This window comes from Mytilus trossulus, chromosome 7 (genome assembly GCF_036588685.1).
Source record: "Mytilus trossulus isolate FHL-02 chromosome 7, PNRI_Mtr1.1.1.hap1, whole genome shotgun sequence".
Classification (NCBI taxonomy): Eukaryota; Metazoa; Mollusca; class Bivalvia; order Mytilida; family Mytilidae; genus Mytilus; species Mytilus trossulus.
This window is the reverse complement of record NC_086379.1, coordinates 25,039,867-25,064,262: the sequence shown is the minus strand read 5'-3', so window position 1 is coordinate 25,064,262 and position 24,396 is coordinate 25,039,867. Positions and strand designations below refer to the sequence as shown.

The 24,396-nt window shown below is 31.9% G+C and overlaps 1 protein-coding gene across 1 annotated transcript in view; it reads left to right on the top strand.

Moving 5' to 3' along the window:
* Positions 1-380: 380 nt before the first annotated feature.
* The window catches only part of LOC134726292 (zinc finger ZZ-type and EF-hand domain-containing protein 1-like), a 78,839-nt gene continuing 54,823 nt past the window's right edge, over positions 381-24,396 (top strand). The window contains exons 1-14 of the mRNA XM_063590692.1: positions 381-497; positions 13,001-13,031; positions 15,451-15,532; positions 15,990-16,071; positions 16,981-17,052; positions 17,317-17,461; positions 17,867-17,931; positions 18,523-18,646; positions 18,973-19,081; positions 19,765-19,830; positions 22,259-22,405; positions 23,007-23,059; positions 23,392-23,470; positions 24,167-24,298. Of these exons, the coding sequence (XP_063446762.1) occupies positions 444-497; positions 13,001-13,031; positions 15,451-15,532; positions 15,990-16,071; positions 16,981-17,052; positions 17,317-17,461; positions 17,867-17,931; positions 18,523-18,646; positions 18,973-19,081; positions 19,765-19,830; positions 22,259-22,405; positions 23,007-23,059; positions 23,392-23,470; positions 24,167-24,298 (1,241 nt within the window). The 5' untranslated portion in view covers positions 381-443. The remainder of the gene's footprint in view (positions 498-13,000; positions 13,032-15,450; positions 15,533-15,989; positions 16,072-16,980; positions 17,053-17,316; positions 17,462-17,866; positions 17,932-18,522; positions 18,647-18,972; positions 19,082-19,764; positions 19,831-22,258; positions 22,406-23,006; positions 23,060-23,391; positions 23,471-24,166; positions 24,299-24,396) is intronic.

Below are 24,396 nucleotides of genomic sequence, written 5' to 3'. Positions count from 1 at the left end.
ATAATCAATTAACCTTAAATTAAACCATTTTATGGACAATGACTTTTATAAGATGACATTGGATTATTTCAGACCAAACGTATCATATCTTCTTCGCAATGAGGTAACATTTAGCAATAGTTCTTTTATATCTTTAAACTTGTGTACACTAAAGTAAATAATTTCCTCTACGAGTTTAATTGCAAATTTTTCCGTAACAAGATAATATTAAGATAAAAGACGCTTAAGTGTGGGACAATCACATATACACCAAATAATTATTGAAAATGAGAACATACGATCATCATAAATATATATTAAAAAAAAGTTCGCGTATTGCTTTTCTTTTCTGTTGCACGAAAACAACTTCCGTTTTCTCGGAAATAATGTTTTCGTTGCTTTCCCCGGTTCACTGACATCCCTTCAATCGAAAAAGCAAAAGAATATAATGAATCTTTTAAACTATGGGCAATTCATCAAGTATCAGTGAATCTGAGGACGCACCAGAAACAAAAAAAGTAAACACTTATTAATGGTTTGAATCATATTGCATTCAGTTATTTTTGTATGATATTGAGAACGGTTATGTCTTATGAATTTATATGAGTCATGAACATCGTTCTTTAACTTCTTAGTAAATTTAACTTAAACAAGTAACCCCTTTTCCATGTTTGCACTTGACTATTTGTCTTGAAAATAAATAATAGTAAATAACCTGTATACCTTGTATGTGTTTGATAAATAGGTTTTAATATCTGATGCTTTAAGGTTCATGTGGACCCTATGGCTAAAATGGCCGTATTTTCACCTCAAAATTTACTCTGAGTACAGACAAACCTGCGCATCTGTAAAAAAATTCAGGCATAGCATGCCCTAGATAAATTAATTTTAAGTATGTTTTATGTTTTAGAAAAATAAAAACTTACCAGGATTTTGCCGTGCACTTTTTTTCATTCCTCCAGAAGGTGCCAAAATAAACTAACTTGGGAAACAGGTTTGAGAACTTCCCCACAGGTTAAAATTAAAGTGAGCATTTTTAATTGACATGGACATTAGAAGGACAATAGATACCTGACAATAACTGGTTATTTAAACTGTGTACCTGAGTGGACCATATCAAGATAAACTCAACTGTTTGTTTATTTGATCATCTTCTGCAGAGACGAAAAAAAGTGTACAGCAAAATCCAGTTAAGTTATGAATTTTCTAATTCATACCATGCATTTGAATTCTATTTATCTAGGGCATGCTATGCCTTAAAACTTTTCCAGATGCACAGGTTTGCCTGTACTCAGAGAAAATTTTGAGGTGAAAATACGGCCATTTTAGCCATAGGGTCCACATGAACCTTAATTGAGGAAGTTCCTTAGTAGTCTAGGTAGTCTAGTCCGAATCCAGGTCCGTCCGCCCTCATTCTGGTTCGCCCTAGTTTCTGTTCGCCCTAATACCTGTTTGCCATGAGTCTGTTCACTCTGATTTTATTTTTTAGTATAGTGTTGCGTTGTGTGTATATAATTGAATGTGTTGAAGTCAGTCTACAATTTGGCCGAATATTTATGATGTATCATGTTGTTTATAGCTAGATGCTACTAGGACTAGGTTATAAGTTTTTGTGCACTCACTAAATTGAATTACAATTAGTAAAACAAATACCAAAAACACAGTCATACTGCTGTACATTGATCAGTTGTCATTAGTGTTTTTACTTATCCAAGCTGACTATTTTATTTGAGAAAAATGTTATTTTCATTATTAATCCATCAAAGATAATTCATATAACAATCAGTGATATCAAAGATTTCAAATGATCAGCAATCAAAATTCAATCAACAGTAATTAAAAGTAATTATGAAATAAAGTGTAACAATACAGCCAAGAAGTTTATTTAATTAATGTAAATTTGGCAAATATTCTGTATTTAACTTTTAATAGATGATCATAGATATAAATAAATTTCAATATATATATATATCCACAAGTTAAATTTTTTTTTTCTGTGACGTATTAAATTTATATTAAGATCCATTTTGTTACATCTTGTGATCAATTTTATTTGGCAATCGCCAATGGCAGTCAGCAGGGTTAAAGAACATCAGTTGTTCGACCTGTTAGTCAAATGCGTTTTGTTTAAATATACTTTTTCACTCTTTTGGTCTTTTGGAAAATGTTGTTTGTGCTGTTTTTAGACCCTTCTACAACGAAATTTGTTTGACATGCACACGTATAAAAATTGCGGTTTTTATCCAACGCAGACATAGGTTTGAACGTAGTTTTCAATTTAGACTCGTATATATATATATATATATATATTTCGTTCATTAATGTAACACACACATCATGCACATATCATAAATGAATATAGGGCGAACGGACTATCAGGGCGAACAAACTCAGTGCGAACGAACCTAGGGCGAACATGTAGTCAGGGCGAACAATCCCTATACCATCTAGTCCAGCCCTGGCCTCAGTGACTTATTTTCATTTTTTTGTTTTTGTCACTGAGTCAAGCCCTCCATTGCCATCAATGGTGCAAGCTCCCGGGTAGATTACCCGGGGACGATAGAGACAATGTCAGAGCGCTCAAGTACGAAAAATGTATCACAAATGGTAAAACTTGATAAAATAAACAATTTGCATACCTGAAATGCTTGTACACTAAATGGAAACTCATCTTAACAGAAGGAAATTCCTTGCAGTCAGAGCTGTTGAGATCTTGTTTACATCAGTAACACTATATTACGGAACGTGACGTTTCTACGCTTAACTTTAGACGAAACGAAATTAATATATCGATAAAGATTTTCAACCTTTAAACTTGTTAAATCAACGATTTTGCACCTCAAACTATTTAAACGTGGACCTTAGAGCACTGAATGCTGCTGGTAAATTATGACACTTTTAATCATGTTTATCATTGTTTATATGTGTACCTTCTGCTTTTTTCTTCAGTTCCCAGCAAGTGATAGAAAGTTCAAACCAAATTAATCAGTTCAAACTTGTCCACATATACTGGTTCCTTTCAGTAAATGACAGGACAATTATAATAATAAATTTCTTCATTAATTTATCATCACACTTTTCTTTTTTTAACTATTTTTTTTATCCCGAATTTCAAGGAAAAATCCAGAATATTTAATTTGGGGTTGCCGTACGGCCGACAGGCGGCTCTGTCCATATCCTTGCGATAACATATAATATATTAAGCTTTTTGAATGTGAATTTATTGTTACTGATCTACCTAAGTCTACCTAAGTGTTTCCAAACGCAGGAGATCAGTTTGCTCCTCTATATTTGGCTCTGGTTCATCGTCACTAACTACACTTGTGCTACTTCCGGTGTTATAGGTGTATTCAGTGTCAAAGTTATATATCATTGGGTGTTCTTTCCAATGCTTGTCTAGGCGATTTCCAAAAATCTTTACATTCTTTGCGGTCACTACGATGTCTGGTAGGCTGTTCCATACTTCCACTACTCTGTTAGTAAAGTAGTATTTTCTTATGTCTAGTCTGCTTCTAAATTTTACTAATTTCATAGAGTTGCCTCTTGTTGTCGAGCTGGTATTACGAGTAAATAGACCTTCTGTCACTCTTGAGTCATATACACCTGTTGTTATCTTGTATGTTTCTATCATGTCGCCTCTTAGCCTTCTAAATTTTAGAGTTGGAATTTTCAGAATTTTTAAGCGTTCCTCGTATGACAAATCTTTAAGGTTGGGTAACATCTTTGTAGCTCTACGTTGTACATTTTCAATTGTCTCAATATCTTTCTTTTTGTGGGGGTTCCATACACTACTAGCATATTCAAGATGAGGACGGGCTAACGCCTTAAATAGTAGGCAGAAGCTTTTATAATCTAAATATTTAAAAGTTCTTCTAATAATCCCAACTAGTTGGTTTGCTTTGTTGACTTGTGTCTGTATGTGTTTATCAAACTTTAGCTTTGAATCTATAGTTACTCCTACATCTTTCTCTGATTGAACTGTTTCTAGTGTGATTTCAGATCCATCGTATGTCGACATTTTATAAGTGCTATCTTGTCCATAATTGGATTTGGTAGAAATTGGAAGTACTTTACATTTATCCGGATGAAAACGTAAAAGCCATTTTTCGCTCCACTTAAACATACTATTTATGTCGTTTTGCATTATGATGTTGTCACTATCGTTGTTTATAGCTCTATATAGTTTAGTGTCATCGGCAAACATGTATACATCAGACTCTGCACATGACGGCAAATCGTTGATAAATATAACAAACAAAATTGGGCCCAAAACTGATCCTTGCGGAATACCACTAGTAACATTGTGCCATTTTGAAAAGTTTCCATTAATTTGTACTCTTTGTTGGCGGTCACTAAGAAAGTTCTTGATCCAATTACATGTTTGTAAGCTCATGCCATATGATCTAAGTTTGTTGATAAGTCGTCTATGCGGGACTTTGTCAAACGCCTTCATAAAATCGGTGTAAACTGCATCTATTGACCCACCACTATCTAAAATACTGGTCCAGTGATCTAGGACTTTTAATAGTTGTAATGAGGTTGATCTACCTCCAATAAAACCAAATTGTCTATCGCTGAAAAGATTATAACGGTTCATATGGTCTACGATTTTCTTTCTTATAAGTTTCTCCATCAGCTTGCATATAATGCTAGTCAGGCTTACAGGTCTGTAGTTTGAAGCTAGTTTCTTGTCACCTTTCTTAAAGAGAGCTGTAATTTGGCCAATTTTCCAATCTTTAGGTACCGTACCAGTTTTAAATGAGCTATTGAAAATCATGGTTAGTGGGGTGTCTATTATATCAGCTAGTTCAAATAATACCTTTGGATGTACCTGGTCAGGTCCTGGTGATTTTGAAGTATTTAAGTTTTTAAGAAGTTTGTTGATTTCTTTGATATTAAAGTTATCATTGCTAGATTCTTCAACATATGGTATATTTTCAATAAATGTATCATCATCATCGTCCTCTACTGTAAAAACACTAGTGAAAAATTCAGCCAATACCTCAGCCTTTTCTGTATCTGTACTTGCAATAAAGTTTTTACCATCCCTTTTTACATGAAGTTCTGATACGCCACTTTTAGATTTTCGCTTTGCATTAACATAAGACCAAAAGTTTTTACAGTTTGTTTTTGCAGACTCTGCTATAGACTTTTCCCGGTTTTTCCTTTCTTTAGAAACTGTTGCTTTTGCTTTATTGCGAGCTTTTGTATACCCCCTGTAGCTATCGTTATCTTTATTGATTCTATATTTTTCCCATGCTCTGTGTTTTTTCCTGATTGATAATCTAGCCTCAGCACTAAGAGGTGTTTTAAATTTCTTCTTTGATATATGTTTTTTCGGTATATGTAAATTCATAGCATCCGATAATTTGTCCATGAACATGCTAACCATATCTTCTGTATCTTTATTAGCTAGTAATTCTTCCCAGTTAACATTCATATGATCCTTTAACTTGTCATAATTAGCTTTAAAATAGTTAAATTTTACGCTTTTCGAATTCTCATATGTTAAATAACATTTAAAGTTAAAAACTAAAACATTATGGTCACTGTGCCCAATCGGGTCTTGATATTCAATATTCTGGATAAAGTTCTTATCATTTACTAATATAAGATCAAGCAGTGATGGTTCTTGGTTAATACGATATCGTGTTGGTTTATCTACCATCTGTTGATAATAACAATCACGTATACATTCTAAAAAGTTAGTACTAATATTATCTTTAGCAGACCACGTTTCCCAGTTTATGTCAGGAAAATTAAAATCGCCTGTCAAAAGCACATGTGAATACGAGTCTTCTAATTTGCTAATTTTCACAAGTAAATCGTTTAATGCCTTGTGTTGTTCTTCAGATGAAGATGGACTCTTATAAATACAACCTACTAATAGTTTATCATTATTCACTAGGTTTATCTTTAAGCAAACATATTCCTTAAATTCATGCTCAATGTCTATCTCAACTGCTTGAAGTTCCTGTTTTACATAAATAATAATTCCACGAACACTATTTGTTGGAAAATTCTCAGGAAAGATATCATATCCATCAATTGATAATTCTGCCTTTAAAATACGGTATCTACTATTCTTTGGAAGAACTTCAGTTATAATTATGATGTCAGGATCTGATTCCTCATTAATAAATCTTGTTTTGAACTCATCAAATTTGTTTATAAAACTATCTGCGTTAGTATAAACACACTTAAGTTCAGATAAAACACTTGCGTGTTTTTGGCCGTTAAAATGCTTGTCACCAATAACTTTAAAAGAATTTACATTATTTACATTGTCATCTTTTGGTATTACTCTTCCTTTAATACCCTTACTATTCTTCTTGCCCAGGGGGGCCCCCGAACTATGAAGTGGTATTTCCCCGATTTGTCACTTTCTGTTTTCTCTTTTGCCTCATTTATTTTTGCTTTGTTTTGTTCCCTCTCTGTTTTAGTCATGTCATGGGTCACACTTATGTTGTGAAATTGACTATCAGTTCCTGTGTTTTTTAATCTTGAAAGGTTTTTCATTACACTCTTTTTACTTTCGTTATTGCTTAATGTTACCTTCATAGGCCTTGATTTCTCGTTATCGTCAGTTTTCTTTCCAATTCTAACAACATTGCTAAAACAATTACTATCTGCATGTAGATATTCTAAAAGTTCTGAGAAGAAGTGTTTGTCTGCTTCCTTACGATCAGAAGGGAGTTTTTCTGTACTTTCTTTTACCCCATGGATAATAATGTTTTTTTCCCTGCTTGAACTATCTCTTATTTCTGAAAGTTTCATTTCAACTGATTTTTCTATATCAAAACTAACAGCCTCATTGCCTGTACCACATGTACCTATCAAAGATTTTACAATGTCATTTACTTGCTCAGTGTTTACCTTGGATTTCATTTCCGTTTCGAGATTTACTAGTCTGCATTCCATTTTTTGCATAAATTCAGCGCATCTTACTTCAATTTCTCGATCTGATTTTAAATTTTTCATAACCTTTTCCTCGCAATTAGGACAAAACCAATGTAAGGATGGGTTTTTAAACGTGTCATACTCATTTTTGGACAAACTCAAACATTTGCTGCAGAAACATTCACTGCAATACTCGCATTGGACTATTTTATCAGTGTTCTCTGTAAAGCTATTTTTGCATATATTGCATTTCCAAACTTCGTTTTCATTGTTTGACATACTTGAGGTCGAGTTTTTTTGGGATCTAGTAGCTATATTATTCTTCTTACCTGCTAGTGACATATTTTGCAAAAGTTCAAAAAATGGCGGCAAATGAAAATGAAGAACAACTTTAATACTGACAATTTTCATTTTCTCTCATTTTGTTTAAGGTTGTTTTTAATATTTTAACGTGTTAAGTCTTTTTTTACTGAAGCAGCGAATGATAAGTCTGAAATTGTTTTTCACTTGAAGTCTTTTACTAGTGTATTCAATTTAACATTTTAGTTTAATGCAATTTAATACATTTTTCTTTCTTTCAAATTAAAGAAACACATACCCGCTATTAACATATAGACCAAAATAAAAGTATTTTGGATGCTGATTAATCATTTTCAAATATAAAAAGGAAGATGTGGTATGATTGCCAATGAGACAACTATCCACAAAAGACTAAAATGACACAAACATTAACAACTATAGGTAACTGTACCGCCTTCAACAATGAACAAAGCCCATACCGCATAGTCAGCTATCAAAGTCCAGTTTCCAAAATCATATCCAGGCCAGACCATCTCCGTTAACATTCGGATTGAAAAATTGTTCAAAAATGAAAAAAGTAATGATTAGTTGATGAAGATATTTCTTATTGTCCCGTTATTGACTGAAAATTTACAAAGAAATGGAATAATCCCTCGAGTTATATTAGATTTTAGTTTTTTAGTCCTAGAAGATATGGCCAACTATGAAAACATTCCTTTACAGGTGTGAATGCTTTTTAACCGCAGAAAACGCCCATGCATCACAGTTAATGCAGCAAGTTCTTTAATTATGAAATTATTAGAAAATAAAAATTCTTTTTGTTTTGGTAACTATGTGACATTTTTAACTGTAAATTTCCCTAGATGCAGTGTGCCGAGAGTTTTGATGTAAAATGTAGCGGTTATTTGACATTGATTGCTTTGTCGTTTTCCCCGGAATATTCTGCTCATTGTTGACCTTCAAAAATATAATTTTTGAATATTCTATTGGTACCTAAGCATCTACAAGATTTATCTATATATATATGTAAAATTGAGAATGGAAATGGGGAATATATCTAAGAGACAACAACCCGACAATAGAAAAAATGTATATCTTCTTATCCAATATGGACTGATATAATTTTAACACTTTATTTTTATTCTTGGCTGCAATAACTTCTCATTTATAATGCACGCCGTATGTCTATGAAATTTTCTTTTGAAAGTAGGAATTTAATATATAGAAATTCAAGTTGATGTGTGAAAATCCAGGAATTGTAACACTATTAATGCAATTTTGTTAATCCCATCCGTTTTAAAATGATCACAAAAAACACTGCTAGAAAAATAGAAAAACGAAATTTATTGGACTGAAAGAATACGTATGGAATTAGAAAAAAAGCAAAACACAAGCAGACGTTGAAACTCATGATTATACAGAAATGAGTTTGGTAGCATGGAAAACAAATGGTTATTGTCGAGCCTTCGACTTTTGTCGAAAAAGCGAGATTAAGCGATCCTACATTCCGTCGTCGGCGTCGGCGGCATCCACAAATATTCACTCTGTGGTTAAAGTTTTTGAAATTTTAATAACTTTCTTAAACTATACTGGATTACTTCCAAATGTGGACAGAAGCTTGTTTATAATCATAAAATAGTATCCAGAAGTAAATTTTGTAAAAATAAAATTCTATTTTTTCCATAAATTTACTTATAAATGGACTTAGTTTTTCTGCGGGGAAACATTACATTCACTCTGTGGTTAAAGTTTTTAAAATTTTAATAACTTTCTTAAACTATCCTGGGTTTGTATCAAACATGGACAGAAGCTTGTCTATGATCAAAAGGTAATAATCAGAAGTAAATTTTGTAAAAAAATAAATCCGTTTTTTCCGTATTTTACTTTTAAATGGACTTAGGTTTTCTGCCAGGAAACAACACATTCACTCTGTGGTTATTTTTATGCCCCACCTACGATAGTAGAGGGGCATTATGTTTTCTGGTCTGTGCCTCCGTTCGTTCGTTCGTCTGTGCGTCCGTCTGTGCGTCCGTTCGTCCTGCTTCAGTTTAAAGTTTTTGGTCGAGGGATGAAGTCCAATCAATTTGAAACTTAGTACACATGTTCCCCATGATATGATCTTTCCAATTTTAATGCCAAATTATAGTTTTGACCCCAATTACATGGTCCACTGAACATAGAAAATGATAGTGCGAAGTTCAGGTTAAAGTTTTTGGTCAAGGTAGTTTTTGATGAAGTTAAAGTTACATCAACAGAAAATGATAGTGCGAGTGGGGCATCCGTTTACTATGGACACATTCTTGTTTTAATTTTATTTATAACTTTCTTATACTACTTTTAATTTGTACCAAACTTAGACAGAAGCTTGTTTAGCATCATTTAGTCCATTTATAAGTAAAATTCAGATACACAGGTACAAAATATTAACAAATATGCTTTAAATCAAAATTTGTATGTGGACCATAATTTGCTATTGGGCTCGTTTCCTATAACTATAGAAAAGTGATAAAAATGTGTATTACTGTAAGAAAAGTTGTAACTACATCTAAAGAAGCCTTTATTTTTATCAACATACAAGTGTATGCTACTCTTCCCTAGAAAAAAAATTGAAATTAACAAATTTCAAAGATTATACGACCGTATTTTTGTGTCGTTTCTCGCGTTACTTTCCGCTTCCGAAGTGCATAACGCTGACTGATTTATAGATAATCGTCATCGGCAAATTCGTAACTTTTGCTTTCAAATAATAAAGAACATCGACCAATAAGAATAGTCTGAAGAAAATGCCGAGAATTATAAGTATTTCTGTAGCAGGTGTAAGAACAGTTGCATTACTTTGGAGTCCGATTTCGTAACGCAAATTTTAGATGATGTAATCTGCTTTATTGTAATAGAAATGTTTATAACAATATGCAAATATGAACTCTCGCGAGATGTTCAAACAGGTAAATCAGAGAGGATTTACATTCTATTTCTGTTCTTCGTAATAATTAAGTTAGAAATGAAGTTATCGTTATGCGTTACATTTCACACGAAACAGAAGTCCAGTTATTTCCTTTTTTTTAATAAAAATTGTTTGTCTATTCATTTCCCGTCATACGTGAAACATGTGACTAACATGTGATCAGGCCATTACGGCCGGATGTACGAAATACTAGGTCTAAACATTGTTTTTGTTCCCATTGGGATGTTAGCAAACATAATCTGTAGACTTGTTTCGTCTTGTTTAAAAGAGGAAAATACCATTGTCAAAGAGATTGCGCCGGTGGTCTGTTATTTTTCCTATGTGCATAATGTTATATACGAATAAATGCCCAATGACTTGACAAAATCGATTTCAGATTTGACCGACGTTAGAACACACTTCGTTTCCCGATAATGATGTGAAGAGTCCTTGGAAAAATCAATCGAAATTACGTCTCTTATCATTGTACCAATGCTTGTTGGATTGATTTAACTTCAGCAGTAAATATTACTGGATATTTTAGGTGAATAAATATAATTTAATAAATAATACATGTTAATATACCGTTACACTTGGAATGTACAAAGTTGGCATCTTTGTCACAATTTTTAATTATTATTTTTTATTCATGTTCTGCAAACACTTATCAGAAACTCAATAAACTTGTCAAAGGAGAAGTAAACTTTTACCATGCATGACTTGAAAGGAAGTACTTTATTGATTTTAGTCCACTAAAGTAGGTTAAAATGTGGAAACCATGTAGATGGTGTACAGGTCACAAGTATCACATTGTGCCTATTTTAAAGATTTTAATTCCAAGTTAAAAGTATTTTTCTTTACTGGATTTAAAGAATGTTACATTGCCAATGATTTGGAATAAATTGTATATAACTGGAATTTCAAAACCAAATATAAATACATTTTTTTTGCTCAAACATCAAGATACAACGATTATGGTATCCTGTATCAATGAAGAAAAAATGGAAATTTCTGAATAAATTGTACTAATTGTTTTCAAAACAAGCACATATTTAGGAGTTTTATAATACTGTTACATTAAAGATGGATTTTAAGAAAAAGTATACTGTTCAGATTATTTTAAGCAGATTTTGCAATAAAATAAAACTTAAAAAAAGCTTTCGGTTTCTTATGGTTTCCTGTCGCGTTTAAATAAAGATTGGTTTCCTGTTTGGTTACCTGTCACGTAAATGGTGAATCAAAATGTATTAATTTTTTCTTGAAAAACTCAATTGTTCCATTAATACTATTCTAACACCAACACAACCCACAGAATAAAAGTTAAAGTTTTAGAACTTATAAAAAAGGAAACCAAACGAAACCAAAGGCCGACTACCAAATTATGGTCCATATGTTCTTTAAAAGTTTGTCATCGTGTAAATATTGAAAATTTTGTACTTTTGAGTTTAAAAGCAAGTGAGTTTAATAGTTTCCCAAATGGACATGTTAAAGATAATGTAGAGGCCTGATTAACCTATTGTTCTTGATATTGTAGTCAACACCTTGCAAACATAAGACATTAATCCACACTGTTTGAAATATGCATGTCTTATTATCCTTTATATTTAATTCATTCCTTTTGGTAAATTCAGGATTATATTTAGAAAATTCTTAATTATTTAACAGAAAATGTCATCAAGATAATGATGAGTGTTGTTCATGTTGTTAAATTTATCAAATAAATGAAATTTATATAAAAAAGAAGATGTGGTATGATTGCCAATGAGACAACTATCCACAAAAGACCAAAATGACACAGACATTAACAACTATAGGTCACTGTACGGCCTTTGCTTAGACTGTTCTTTTCTGAGTTTGGTAATAACAGTAGAAGTACAGGTCTGTTATTAAATGGGTGGAATTAGTGCCTATAAGAATACCCTGCATTGTTGAGGTGTAATACCACCAAATCATGGTACATCACATACGGTTGCATACGAAAGTAGGTCTAAAAAAATATTCCCTTGAATTTGACCGTTGTAGGTAATTAATCCTACATTTTATTGCAGTAAAACTATTTCTGTGTCATAAACATATGTCTTGGGTATTTCAAAACACCATTATTTTTTATTTGTGATTTCTATAGAAAATTTTGTAATCTTGAGGTTACATGGTGACTAAACCTTGTACACAGATAGAATAAGGGGAGAAATTTGATTGGTTAACTTCCAATGATGGTTATTTTCTTATATGCAATGAAATGTTATGTGAAACTTTTTCTATAGAACTGGACAGGATACAACTTTACTCATGCCAAGTATTTCTTTATTTGAAACAAAGATAAATTCTGCACATTTTTTTGAAAAGTGCAAATTTAACAAAGACTAATAGGGGAAAATCAATGGTGGTATTACACCTTGATTGTTTCATGCACTTTTAACCCATTTCAAATTGTTATTTAATAACTTTTATAAGAAGAAAACTGTAAGTGCATTCTCACTACAATGTATTAATATTTGAAATGCTGGGTTCTTTACTAGCTAACTATATATATGAATTCAGCCATGGCCAACAGGGCAATACCCCTTAATTTGGGTTGGTTTTCTTATTTATTATCAACTTTCCAGACTTTAAAATTTTTCCAGATTCATGTTATTCCTTTTTAATATGTTTTGTTCATTGTTGAAGGATGCAGGAAGACAAATCATTGCTTACAAGTTACATTCACTTCCTTTGGTCTCTGGTGGATAGCTACATTGTATCTCACTGGCAATCATACCATGTCTGGTGGATAGCTACATTGTATCTCACTGGCAATCATACCATGTCTCACAATAAAAATAAAATAAAAATAACACTTAGCATGTGAATAAATGTTTTCCTTTTTTGTATTTCCAGATGGATGAAAATTCTGATTCTGAAGATACAGGTTGGTACATCCATTATGTCAAAGACATGTTAAAAAAAATCAGAATAATTTGAAGGGCTATATGTTTGTAAAGGTATACTAATTAGGGGTCAACATGCCAGATATTGGATGGAGATTTATATATTTATTCTTTCCCTGACAGATAGGTCAGGTCTTCCAGTTTTGAGATAGAATCTTTTAGTTCCTCCCTTAATTATCACCATTATTTTGTTTTAAATAGTTCTCATTTGAAAATTTCAAATGATTGTCTAAATATTTTTTCTTTTTAAATCAGTCATACAACATTTGTACAAGGTTGTTTTAACTTATAAACTCAATAATACATTATGCATTGATGATGGTATTAAGTTACAAACCATAAGATACTCTCATGGGAAGTCAAGGTCTTTAAACACACCATAGGATTGATGTTTATAATTCATCTGAACAGTGATTATCAAAAAATTTCTAGTATCAATATCATACCTGCCAACTGTAACTATTTGTGGGGGATTTCCCCCATGGAGGCTCCCAAATTAAAATTTTGAAAGAGCAATTTTGTCCACAATTTTAATCAAAACAATTAAATTTTCAATGCCTCTAGGCTTATAAAAGTATGAAGAAGCCAAAAAACAACATTAAAATGTATTTGAAGGCCCTCTTGAAGGTTTTTTAGGACTATGACAGCCATCTTGCATGCCAAACCCCCATGGGCATTTTGAAAAGTGCAATATGTTAAATACAAGAAGTAAAATAATAGCTTTATACATGCAACTGTGTGAAATAGGTCTTACAATAAATTTCTTTTTAAAATGTCTTACTTTTGAAGTTTTAAATGTTGACATTTAATGAGCTAAAATAAAATATTCTTTCTTTTTCTTTAATTTTATCATGATGACATATAAGCAATCACACCTTTTTGGAACAAACTATGATATTAGAGGTTACATACAGAACAATATTTAATGATTTTCAGCATAACTAGATTTCAGACAGTATTCAGTACTTTTCATTGGCTTTATTTCTTTCAACCTTCTAAAACAAGGTCAATTATACATGTACATGTATTTTCCAAATTTTAAAGTCTCATTTAAATCTTTCTAGTGTTTATTCAGGTAGATTTGATAGAAATACTATATACATTTAATCCCTATTTTACCATAAAAGAAATATCTTTTTGCTAGTACTATTGATTGATTAATATTCGTTCAATACTTATTTTCATTTATTTTGTGGTAACCTTGGAACCATGAATTTCAAGGTGTAATACCACCATAAATTTTCCCCTATTATTCTTTGTTAAATTTGCACTTTTCCAAAAAATGTGCAGAATTTATCTTTATTTCAAATTTTCCTGGGTATAGTATTTAAAACTTTTCATGCATTTTATACCATAATGGTATTCTTTCTAGAATGTGCTTTTCCAAGAAAAAAATGATAAGTGCTTTTTAAGAATGGTATCAAAAACGTTGTGACATACATTGTAGTTCTTTTATTTGTCTTTGTTCTATTATTAATATTACTTTTACTGTTGAATGGTTTAATGTGATATCCGTTTGACGTGGCTCGGTACTTATACATCTCATCAATGTGTTTGTATTGGCTTTCATTTTTTGGTGGTTTGTTTTGTATATGCGACTTTTTGTATAAAATTTCTTTTGTTCTTATACTTGACTCTGTACTTTAAAAAATCCCGTCAGTATGATATTGTTCTATTATATATCATTATGATATATTTCTATTATGAATTACAATATACGTTGAACCACAAACGTCAAAATCATTCAGTCGCGTAGTGGAATTAACTATTTGTGGATTCTTATAAATTCTATATATAACTTTTGGACTAGATTAAATCTAGGTCTATTTCTGAAATTTATTCTTACATACTTTTGATTTTTTACCCTGTATGCTAACATTGCCTATGTAAATTTTAAAATTGTTTGTATGCACATTGAACGACAAATTTATGTGACATATGAAATTTTCTGATTCTCAAATCAATGAATGTGTTCATAGATACTAGATGTTTTTGTGTTCTATTAAATTGTTCCTTTTAAAATTGTTATACGATGATGACTGATGTACCCATATTTTGACTATTTTATTTATTGTGTCTGTTTATTTAACGCATCAATGTAAATATAACAGAATGTGATGAGACTGTCATTAAAGTGAGAGGGTTAGCGCTATAGAACCAGGTTTAATCCACCATTTTCTACATTTGAAAATGCCTGTACCAAGTCAGGAATATGACAGTTCTTGTCCATTCGTATTTGATGTGTTTTGCCATGTGATTATGGACTTTCCAAATTGATTTTCCTCTAAGTTTATTATTTTTGTGATTTTACTTTACACTGTGTAGTTTTGTAGTGTAAGTCCAAGTACTCAAAAGACAAAAGCAGGTGAAATACACAATATAATACATTTATAATTTCAGGAGACAAAGAAACTCCAGCAGTTAGAGATTTAAATGAGTTGTTCGATCACTCAGCATTGAGGAATCTTGTCTCAAAATTCAAGTAAGTTGATGGTGAAAATAGAGGTCAGAACAATAGAAGCAGGAGCCAAGTCTGGCCTTGGTACAGGAGTTAAAATTTCTTTTAATGAAAAAAGAGATCATTTTAATTTTCAAGTTTTAAGTTCCTCCTTTAGAAAGTCATAAGTCGTGTTTGAATATCAGTGTAGAGGATTAGAGGTCATGGATTTTGGCAATTTAAAAATTAAAGGTTTCCTTCTAGAAAAATAATGGTCCTCATGGTCCAAGGATGTCTTATCCAAGGGTAGAAAATTCTCAATCAAATGTTATAAATCTTATGCACAGTGCTAATATTACCACAAAAAAACCAAAACAGATCAAGTTTGAAATTTGGTTGTTAAGACATTTAGAAAAGGAACAAATAACTGTTTAATACATTTTTCTTCCCCGACTGACAATTATTACTTCATTTTGCACTAACATTGTATCTTCTGTTTCAGGGAAGAAATAACAGAGAATGTATTACAGCAGTACAGAACACAGATTCTACGATGGCTGGATGATAAGGATAGCAAACAAGAGGTTTGTTTGCAGTTTACACACACACAGATATATTTATATATAGCGGGACGGCTGCAGTGCAGGCGATTTGGTGTCACGATATCACAGTAGCATGGGTTCAAATCCCGGCGAGGGAAGAACCAAAAATTTGCAAAAGCAAATTTACAGATCTAACATTGTTGGGTTGATGTTTAGACGAGTTGTATATATATATATATATACATACACTTGCAAACAAACACAAACACTGGCACATGCAGAAGAAATAATAGAACATTGAATAAAGTAATACAGCCCACAGATTCTACACTGGTTGCATGATATAGACAGTAAATGGGATGTTTGTTTACACGCTCTCAGAAATATACTGTGGATTCATTTATTTTCGTGGGTACCAATTTTCGTGGATTAAAGAAAACTTGCATGTTCGTGGATATTTAATTTCGTGGTTTTGCCGAAGTCTGTACACAAGCCTATAGAAAATTTGTTATTCTTTGAACATTTAATTTCGTGGAAAGACTCTACCCATGAAAGCCACGAAAATTGGTATCCAACGAATAATAATGAATCCACAGTAATCACAAACATGTCACATGTACACTCATACAACACATGCAGAAGAAATAGTGAAAAAAAATTACACTTAAAACAGCACTCAGATTTTACATTTTATGGAAGATAAATGATAAATCTGATATAACTTTATTTTTGGTAGAAATTTTTCATCCATAATATTGATTACCAGGAATGGAAAAATGTCAAGTTCTCTGATTTTGATTTTTATAAAGACACTACACAGTACTTATAAATAATCTTCCCATGTTACATAACTTAAGAAAACTTGAGAGGAAATCTTATTTTTAGGATTGAATATGGAAGTCAATTTTTTTTTAGGAATTTGTCCTATTAATAACTTGCTTACTATTTTAGGAAACAATATCTATTGCTCAGTTCTGTGATTGGTTGATGACAAAAAGTGTGTCCAGGGATGATGCTATTAAGGTAAGATTATAACATGGACAATAGATCCCCTGTATTAGGTTCTAATTAAATTGATAAAACAACAAGAAAATCACATTTTGAAAGTTTTCAGAATTGAAAATAATCTATCTGATATTTAGATTTCAATGATGTATGCAACACAGTCTTAAAAAGAACTCAGGGCGAAATATTGAAGCTATAATTTTATTTCCAATGCACTGCCTTTGAAGCAATCCCAGCCTTATAATAGAGTGCCTATTGTATTTTTCTCTGGTTTAATTGTAGACTTTCCAGCAGTTTGACACAGATGGCAGTGGTGTTGTGGAGACTTCAACAATGATAGAAACAGTCAAGTCTATGAGTGGTCCTAACTTACAGGGAGAATTAGGGAGGAGTATTCGTATGATGCAGGCATGCTCACTTACGCCAGGTAAATGTATCTTATGAATTTTTCTTTTATAGACAGGAAACTTTATCAAGGCATACATATAAATATATTTCTCTTATTCTTACACAATTAATCCTTTTCCTGACCAGTTGATTATTTTTATTTTATCAACTTGTGTTTTTTTTTATCTCACTTCTTCATTTGTCAAAATTCGATTATACCGTAAAATTTTCTTGCTTTCCTCTGAAATTTATATTGTGATGGCATGAAAGAAGGCTGATGACGTCACACAGAAAGAACACATCTTTTTGCAGATCATATGAAAAGAAGTAATATGCATATTGTTTATTGATATTCAGGATAATTAGAATAACGAATTGTTAAGTTTCTGGTTTTTTAATTTCAGTGCTGAAAGTACTCAAGTTTTAATAATACTGTCTATTTTAGGTTTCGTGGATGTGTATGCTGGAGATAAAAACGCTGTTAAACAACATGCAGAAAAAATACTCAAGGTTTGTAAATTTACTCTCTAACATAGAGTAGAGAAACAATACATACATTACACAAAGACAGCTGATCATGAACTGACATTGAACAGACAATTATTAATGCAGGATTTTAGCACTTTTATAGATACCTTCAAAATCTTTACTAAGGATTGCCTTCAAATTTTTCTCAGCAGTTGTGTGGTTTAGAGATGGCTGTTTACCACTGAATCGAGATATTTGAACTGCGAACAGCCTTTATAGACCCTCAACTAACATGAAAAAGGTCAATCATCATAACATGCAGATGAATGTGAACAATTAATAAACCAATATATGCTTCACCCATGAGAGAGCCATTTTTGAAAAGGATCATCTATTCAGTTTTCAAAAACTGTTTTTTCATGCACATTGCTATATGTGCTTTATTAACCAACACTTACTTAAAAATGTTTTTGGAAATTTTTCAGTCTAGTATATAGTATATGTATTATTGTATTTTTTCACAATAAAATTGTAAACAATTATTTACATGCAAACTATTGTATTGAAATGTAGTTGATTTTAATACTGTTTTAATATGCTTATAAAATCTGTGTGTACCACTTTTGTTTTCAGTATTTATTACGTAACAGATGCCCGAGTTCCTTTCTACCATTCCCTCTGCTGAATGGCTTCAATAACACAGCCAACATGAGAGCATCTGTTCTCAAACATGTCTTCAAAAATATCAAGGAGAGCGGTAAGTCCTGTTGGTTTTGTTATTTTCATTTACTTTGAATTTAAAATTCATGCTTGTATTTATTAAATGTAAATCTGCAACATCTTATAAGATAAAATGATATTGATAAAAGTAGACTATGTTTCATGCCTCTTCCTCTACATTAGAAGAGATGTTATACTTCCCCAGGATGTTGATTCTGTTTGACCTTTTTGAGAAAGAGATATATTTTTTTTTAATAATATTTTGATTAGTGCCTTTGCAAGATTATTGATTTATTAGATTTATTATTGCAACAATGATTTGAAGTTTTAACTGACTGTTTTATATTTTGTTGCATATTTTAGGTCCTTCTTTCACTCAAGAAGGTGTATTGGGATCTGGTGAAGAGTTAAGAACAATCAGTCCTTGTCATAGTAATATTGAAGTCTCGTCTAACTCATCAGAATCTTACAGGTAACTTTCTCATAATCACAATTATTCCTTCATTCTTTAAAAGTAAGTTTTAGATAAAGAAGATTGTGATATTTTTGAAACATGTTAAGCCTTTTCAAAAGAGGCATGTACCACTTGATTGAAAATGATGTCAACAGCTTGACAGTGTTGAAACGATTTTTATCTGTCCGACTTGTACTTTCAGTTTTCTGATACTTTGAATTACAAGTGCAGTATGCTAAGCATGACATTGTGAACTTGAGTTAATCACTTTGAGTGATCATATTGGAGGAAGATCACCAAACTTAATCTGATTTGTTCATAGATAATGTGTCCATATATATAGGACACTGTTTTTCTATTATCCTGGTTGAAGAGACCTCAATTGAACTGATGGTAGATTGTCTGGTCACTCTCATGATGACTCACACTGAAAATTGTCATTTACAGGACAAAATTGTTGCCTTATCTAACTCCCTATATATCACTGTGCATAAGTGTACCCAACTCAAATGGCTTGAACTTAAGTAACAACTATTCAGAGAGGCCTTTATATTAGCTTATACTTGTGGTTTCAGTGGCAGTTATAAACACCCACACTTCCAACTTTCAAAAGTAGATGATTTTTTCAAACCTTAACAATGGATGGATATAAAAATTATGCATGAAGCCAACAATTGATTTATTACTATGTATGATTGCAGGTTAACCAATGGCGACCCTAACACATACTGGCAGTCAGATGGTACAGCTAGGTCACACTGGATCAGGTATGGTAGTATGAAGTGTTTAGTCTTGGGACACAAATTTGTAAAACAAGCAAAAATTTTTCTGCATGTAACTTCTTTTAATTAGTTTGTTATTTTGGTTACATGTTCATTATACAGCTGTTTTGTATAATGGTGACCTTATAATTTTTAAACAAAATGTAAATCTAACAGCAGAATTTTAAGTTTTTATAATCTTCCTAATAACATGAATAACAAGAAAAAAAGTAACAAAAGGTCCCCATACCCGTCAGACAGTTTTCACTTGACCTCGAACTCATTTCATGGATCAGTGAACAAGGTTAAGTTTTGGTGGTCAAGTCCATATCTCAGATACTATAAGCAATAGGGCTAGTATATTCGGGGTATGGAAGGACTGTAAGGTGTACATGTCCAACTGGCAGGTGTCATCTGACCTTGACCTCATTTTCATGGTTCAGTGGTTAAAGTTAAGTTTTTGTGTTTTTGTCAGTTTCTCTTATACTTTATGCAATAGGTCTACTATATTTGTTGTATGGAATGCTTGTAAGGTGTACATGTCTAGCGGGCAGATGTCATTTGACCTTGACCTCATTTTCATGGTTCAGTGGTTATAGTTAAGTTTTTGTGTTTTGGTCTGTTTTTTCTTATACTTTATGCAATAGGTCTACTATATTTGTTGTATGGAATGATTGTAAGGTGTATATGTCTAGCGGGCAGATGTCATTTGAACTTGACCTCATTTTCATGGTTCAGTGGTTATAGTTAATTAGTTTTTGAGTTTTTGTCTTTTGATCTTATATTATATGCCAAAGGTCAACTATATTTGGTGTATGGAAATATTTTATGATCTATATGTCAGTCCCGCACGTTTTATTTGACCATGACCTTAATTTCACGGTTCATTGCACAGTGTTAAGTTGTTTTTTTTTTGGTCTTTTTTTCTTTAACTATAAGGAATAGGTCAACTATATTTAATGTGTGGAAGCATTGTTAGCTGTACATGTCTGCCTGGCATGGTTCATCTGACCTTGACCTCATTTTCATGGTTCATTGGTCTTTGTTAAGCTATCTTGGTTAATGTAAAGTTTATGTGACAGTTGAAATAAAGCTTTATACTTAGGACTATCAACATAATATCAATGATTAGTAAAGAAGGCGAGACATTTCAGTGTGTGCACTCTTGTTAAATAACTCATAGGTTTTATATTGCTTACATGGATAATTTGTGCTCTCCACCTTTTGAAGATCACTTAAGGACAAACAATACAGTAGCAAGGTCAGACTATAATGCATCCAATTGTCAGCACATTGTCATTAACTTTGCTAATGCTGATCATTGGAAATCCCTGAAAAAATGAATTAATTGCATGGGGTTGGGGTTGGAAGGCACTTTTATTAAAATTTGAGAAACCTTGTTTGGGCATTTAAAGGAAATATCCCATTAAAAATGTATGCATGGAGGGGTCAAATAAAAAATGCCTTCATACATTTATTTTGGAACAGTCCAAAGGTTAACTGGACTGCAGCAGAATAAATGAATCATCTACAGTCCAGTGACAGTAAATAGGTATAGGAAGATGTGGTGTGAGTGCCAATGAGACAACTCTCCATCCAAATAACAATTTAAAAAAATGTAAACCATTATAGGTCAATGTATAGCCTTCAACACAGAGCCTTGGCTCACACCAAACAACAAGCTATAAGGGCCCCAAAATTACTAGTGTAAAACCATTAAAATGGGAAAACCAACGTTCTAATCTATATAAAAAAAAAAAAAAAAAAAACGTGAAACGAGAAACATGTATAAATTACAAAAACAAACGACAACTACTGTACATCAGATTCCTGACTTAGGACAGGTGCAAACATTTGCAGCGGGATTAAACGTTTTAATGGATCCAAACCTTCTCTTTTTCTGAAACAATAACATAACATCACAACTTAGAAAAACACACGTTAACATATCAATCGGCAGGCTTAACTCAATCAAACAACATAAATTTATACACTATGAAGGAATAAATGTGATCTGCAATATCTGAATGCAAATGCACAGATAATAAAATATTAGGGACAAACTTTCAAGGCCAAAAGCAAACAAACAAGTCCAATTTATTTACATAAATAAGGCCGTTAGTTTTCTCGTTTGAATTGTTTTACATTGTGCTATCAGGGCCTTTTATAGCTGACTATGCAGTATGGGCTTTGCTCATTGTTGAAGGCCATACGGTGACCTATAGTTATTAATGTTTGTGTCATTTTGGTCTTTTGTGGATAGTTGTCTCATTGGCAATCATACCACATCTTCTTTTTTATAAGTCCAAACAAAGCCATGGCAAGACACCACTGCGAAATATTTAACCCTTTGTCAATATTCCAATAGACAAATTGTTTTTTTTATTTTTTTAGCCACAACGACCCTTTATTTGAACTTTTCCTGTATTTTTAGATTACATACGAAGACAAATGTTGTGATAAAGACTTTATCCGTAGCAGTGGCTTCCTCTGACTCTAGTTATATGCCAGAACTTATACATATTGTTGCTGGGAAAAACTTCAGGAGCCTTAGACAACTCAAAGAAATTAGGATTCCCAGGTAAACTTATATAAAAAAATGAAGAATTCTTGGTGGAAATATCTGAATAACTATGTTAGCTCTCTTGTTTTTAGAAAGAAAATGTGGAATATGGTTTGGATTCAAATTGTAAATGAAGAAAATCTCAAATACATAAATAACTTATTTCATCAGAGCAAAAGCCCTCTCTTAAAAGGGACATAATAACATATACCAAGGGTCCTTTAAAAATGGTTTAAGACAAATTCAAGTTGGTATTAACTTCATTATATGATGATACATGAAAAAACATTTGTGGGATATACAAATCTGATTAAAATACAGATCCTATTGCAATGCTTTACTATATATAAATGGGGACAACACTGAGGTGAGTTTGAACCTTGCTTGTGTGGGTGCACTCAACTCCAATCTTAATTGACTAGGATTGTCAGTTTTCCTATCGATGGTTTTCTCCTGGCACTTCGGCTTCCCCCACCTGGAAAAACTGACTGCATGAAATAGACCAAATGTGGCGCTTAAAAGTGGTGTTAAAACACCAACATGCAATCAATGTTGACAAATTATAACTGAAATTTTAATGTCTGACAGTTTAAAATTTACATATATAATTATATTTCAGTCATGTGACAGGTGATGTTGTCTTGTTGAAGAACTGTAAGATTTATTACCCAAGTAAGTAAAAAGATTTTATATATATTCTCCTAACATTGGGCAATGATTTATAGAGCATGTACTGAAAAATACAATATTTTGTCACATATCTCACATGACTTATTGTGTACAAAATGTAAAAATTTATGTAATTGTTCAGTAATTTGATCGAAAATATTTTTAAAATCCATTGAACGTAGCAATATATTGCTTTTATAACTTTGCATGAATATACAAAATTAAATGATTATTGTAAAGACAGATGGTGCAGAAATCAAATGAAAGAATTCTTATACATCATATCTTGTTTGTTTGTGTGCTTTATACTTTTGATGTGAATGTTATTTTGACAGTCATACAGATAAACATAAAGAGATGTAGAAATGATGGCTGTGATACCAGGATTCATGGAATCAAAACTGTGGGGTACAAGTAAGTTTGATAGAAGATTTTCTTAATAATATAATAACTATGTTGCAGATTGTAAAAAAAAGGTACTACAAATACATCTTATACAATGCAATTTTCCTTTTATAAATACAAACATGAATATACATGTATTTGAGCATAATGTGTAACTACTAGCATAACAGGCATACAGTAAGAATGATATTTGTATGCTGATGATTAAACAACGTTATTACTGTCAGAGAACAACATACTGAGTCAATTTTGAATGTGCTAGTACACATGCTACTGTCTGCAGAACAACTTGTCACTTTATTAGGATACACATTTCTGATTGGAATCAAGTTCGACTTTGCTCTCACTCCTACATTTTGTGTAAATACCATATGCTTGGCAAAAAAGCAGCAAATACCTGTTTTAAGTATTTGGTTTGACATTCTAAAGAGATCAAACTTCGTACAAGACCGCCATGTATGCTGAAAGTACAAAACATGTAGGTTCAAAGACCTATATTATAAAAAATACTATCAAAGATTTACAACTGAAACAAACACACCTTATAATAAAAAAAAACAAAAAAACTTTATTTGTTTGTATAGAGATATGTTTAAAATTAAGAAAGCAAAGGTATATATTAAAATATAACTAAAATTAAATGACTTTGTCTACAGAACAATAACTGGTCCGCAAAAATTATCATAACTTACTAATTTATTACAGAGTAATGAAGGAATTAGGTATAAATGTTGGAGATGCAGCAGCTGTATGGTACATTCAGATTCTAGCCTCTACAGTAACCATGACATTACCACTCAATCCACAACTCAGACCAATGGTACTAGAACATACAAGGTAAATTATACAGACTTTACTCTAAATCAACCATATAATAAGATACTGCATACCAACTTATTGTTGCAGATACTTTATTTTGTGTTTTACCCTTGCTA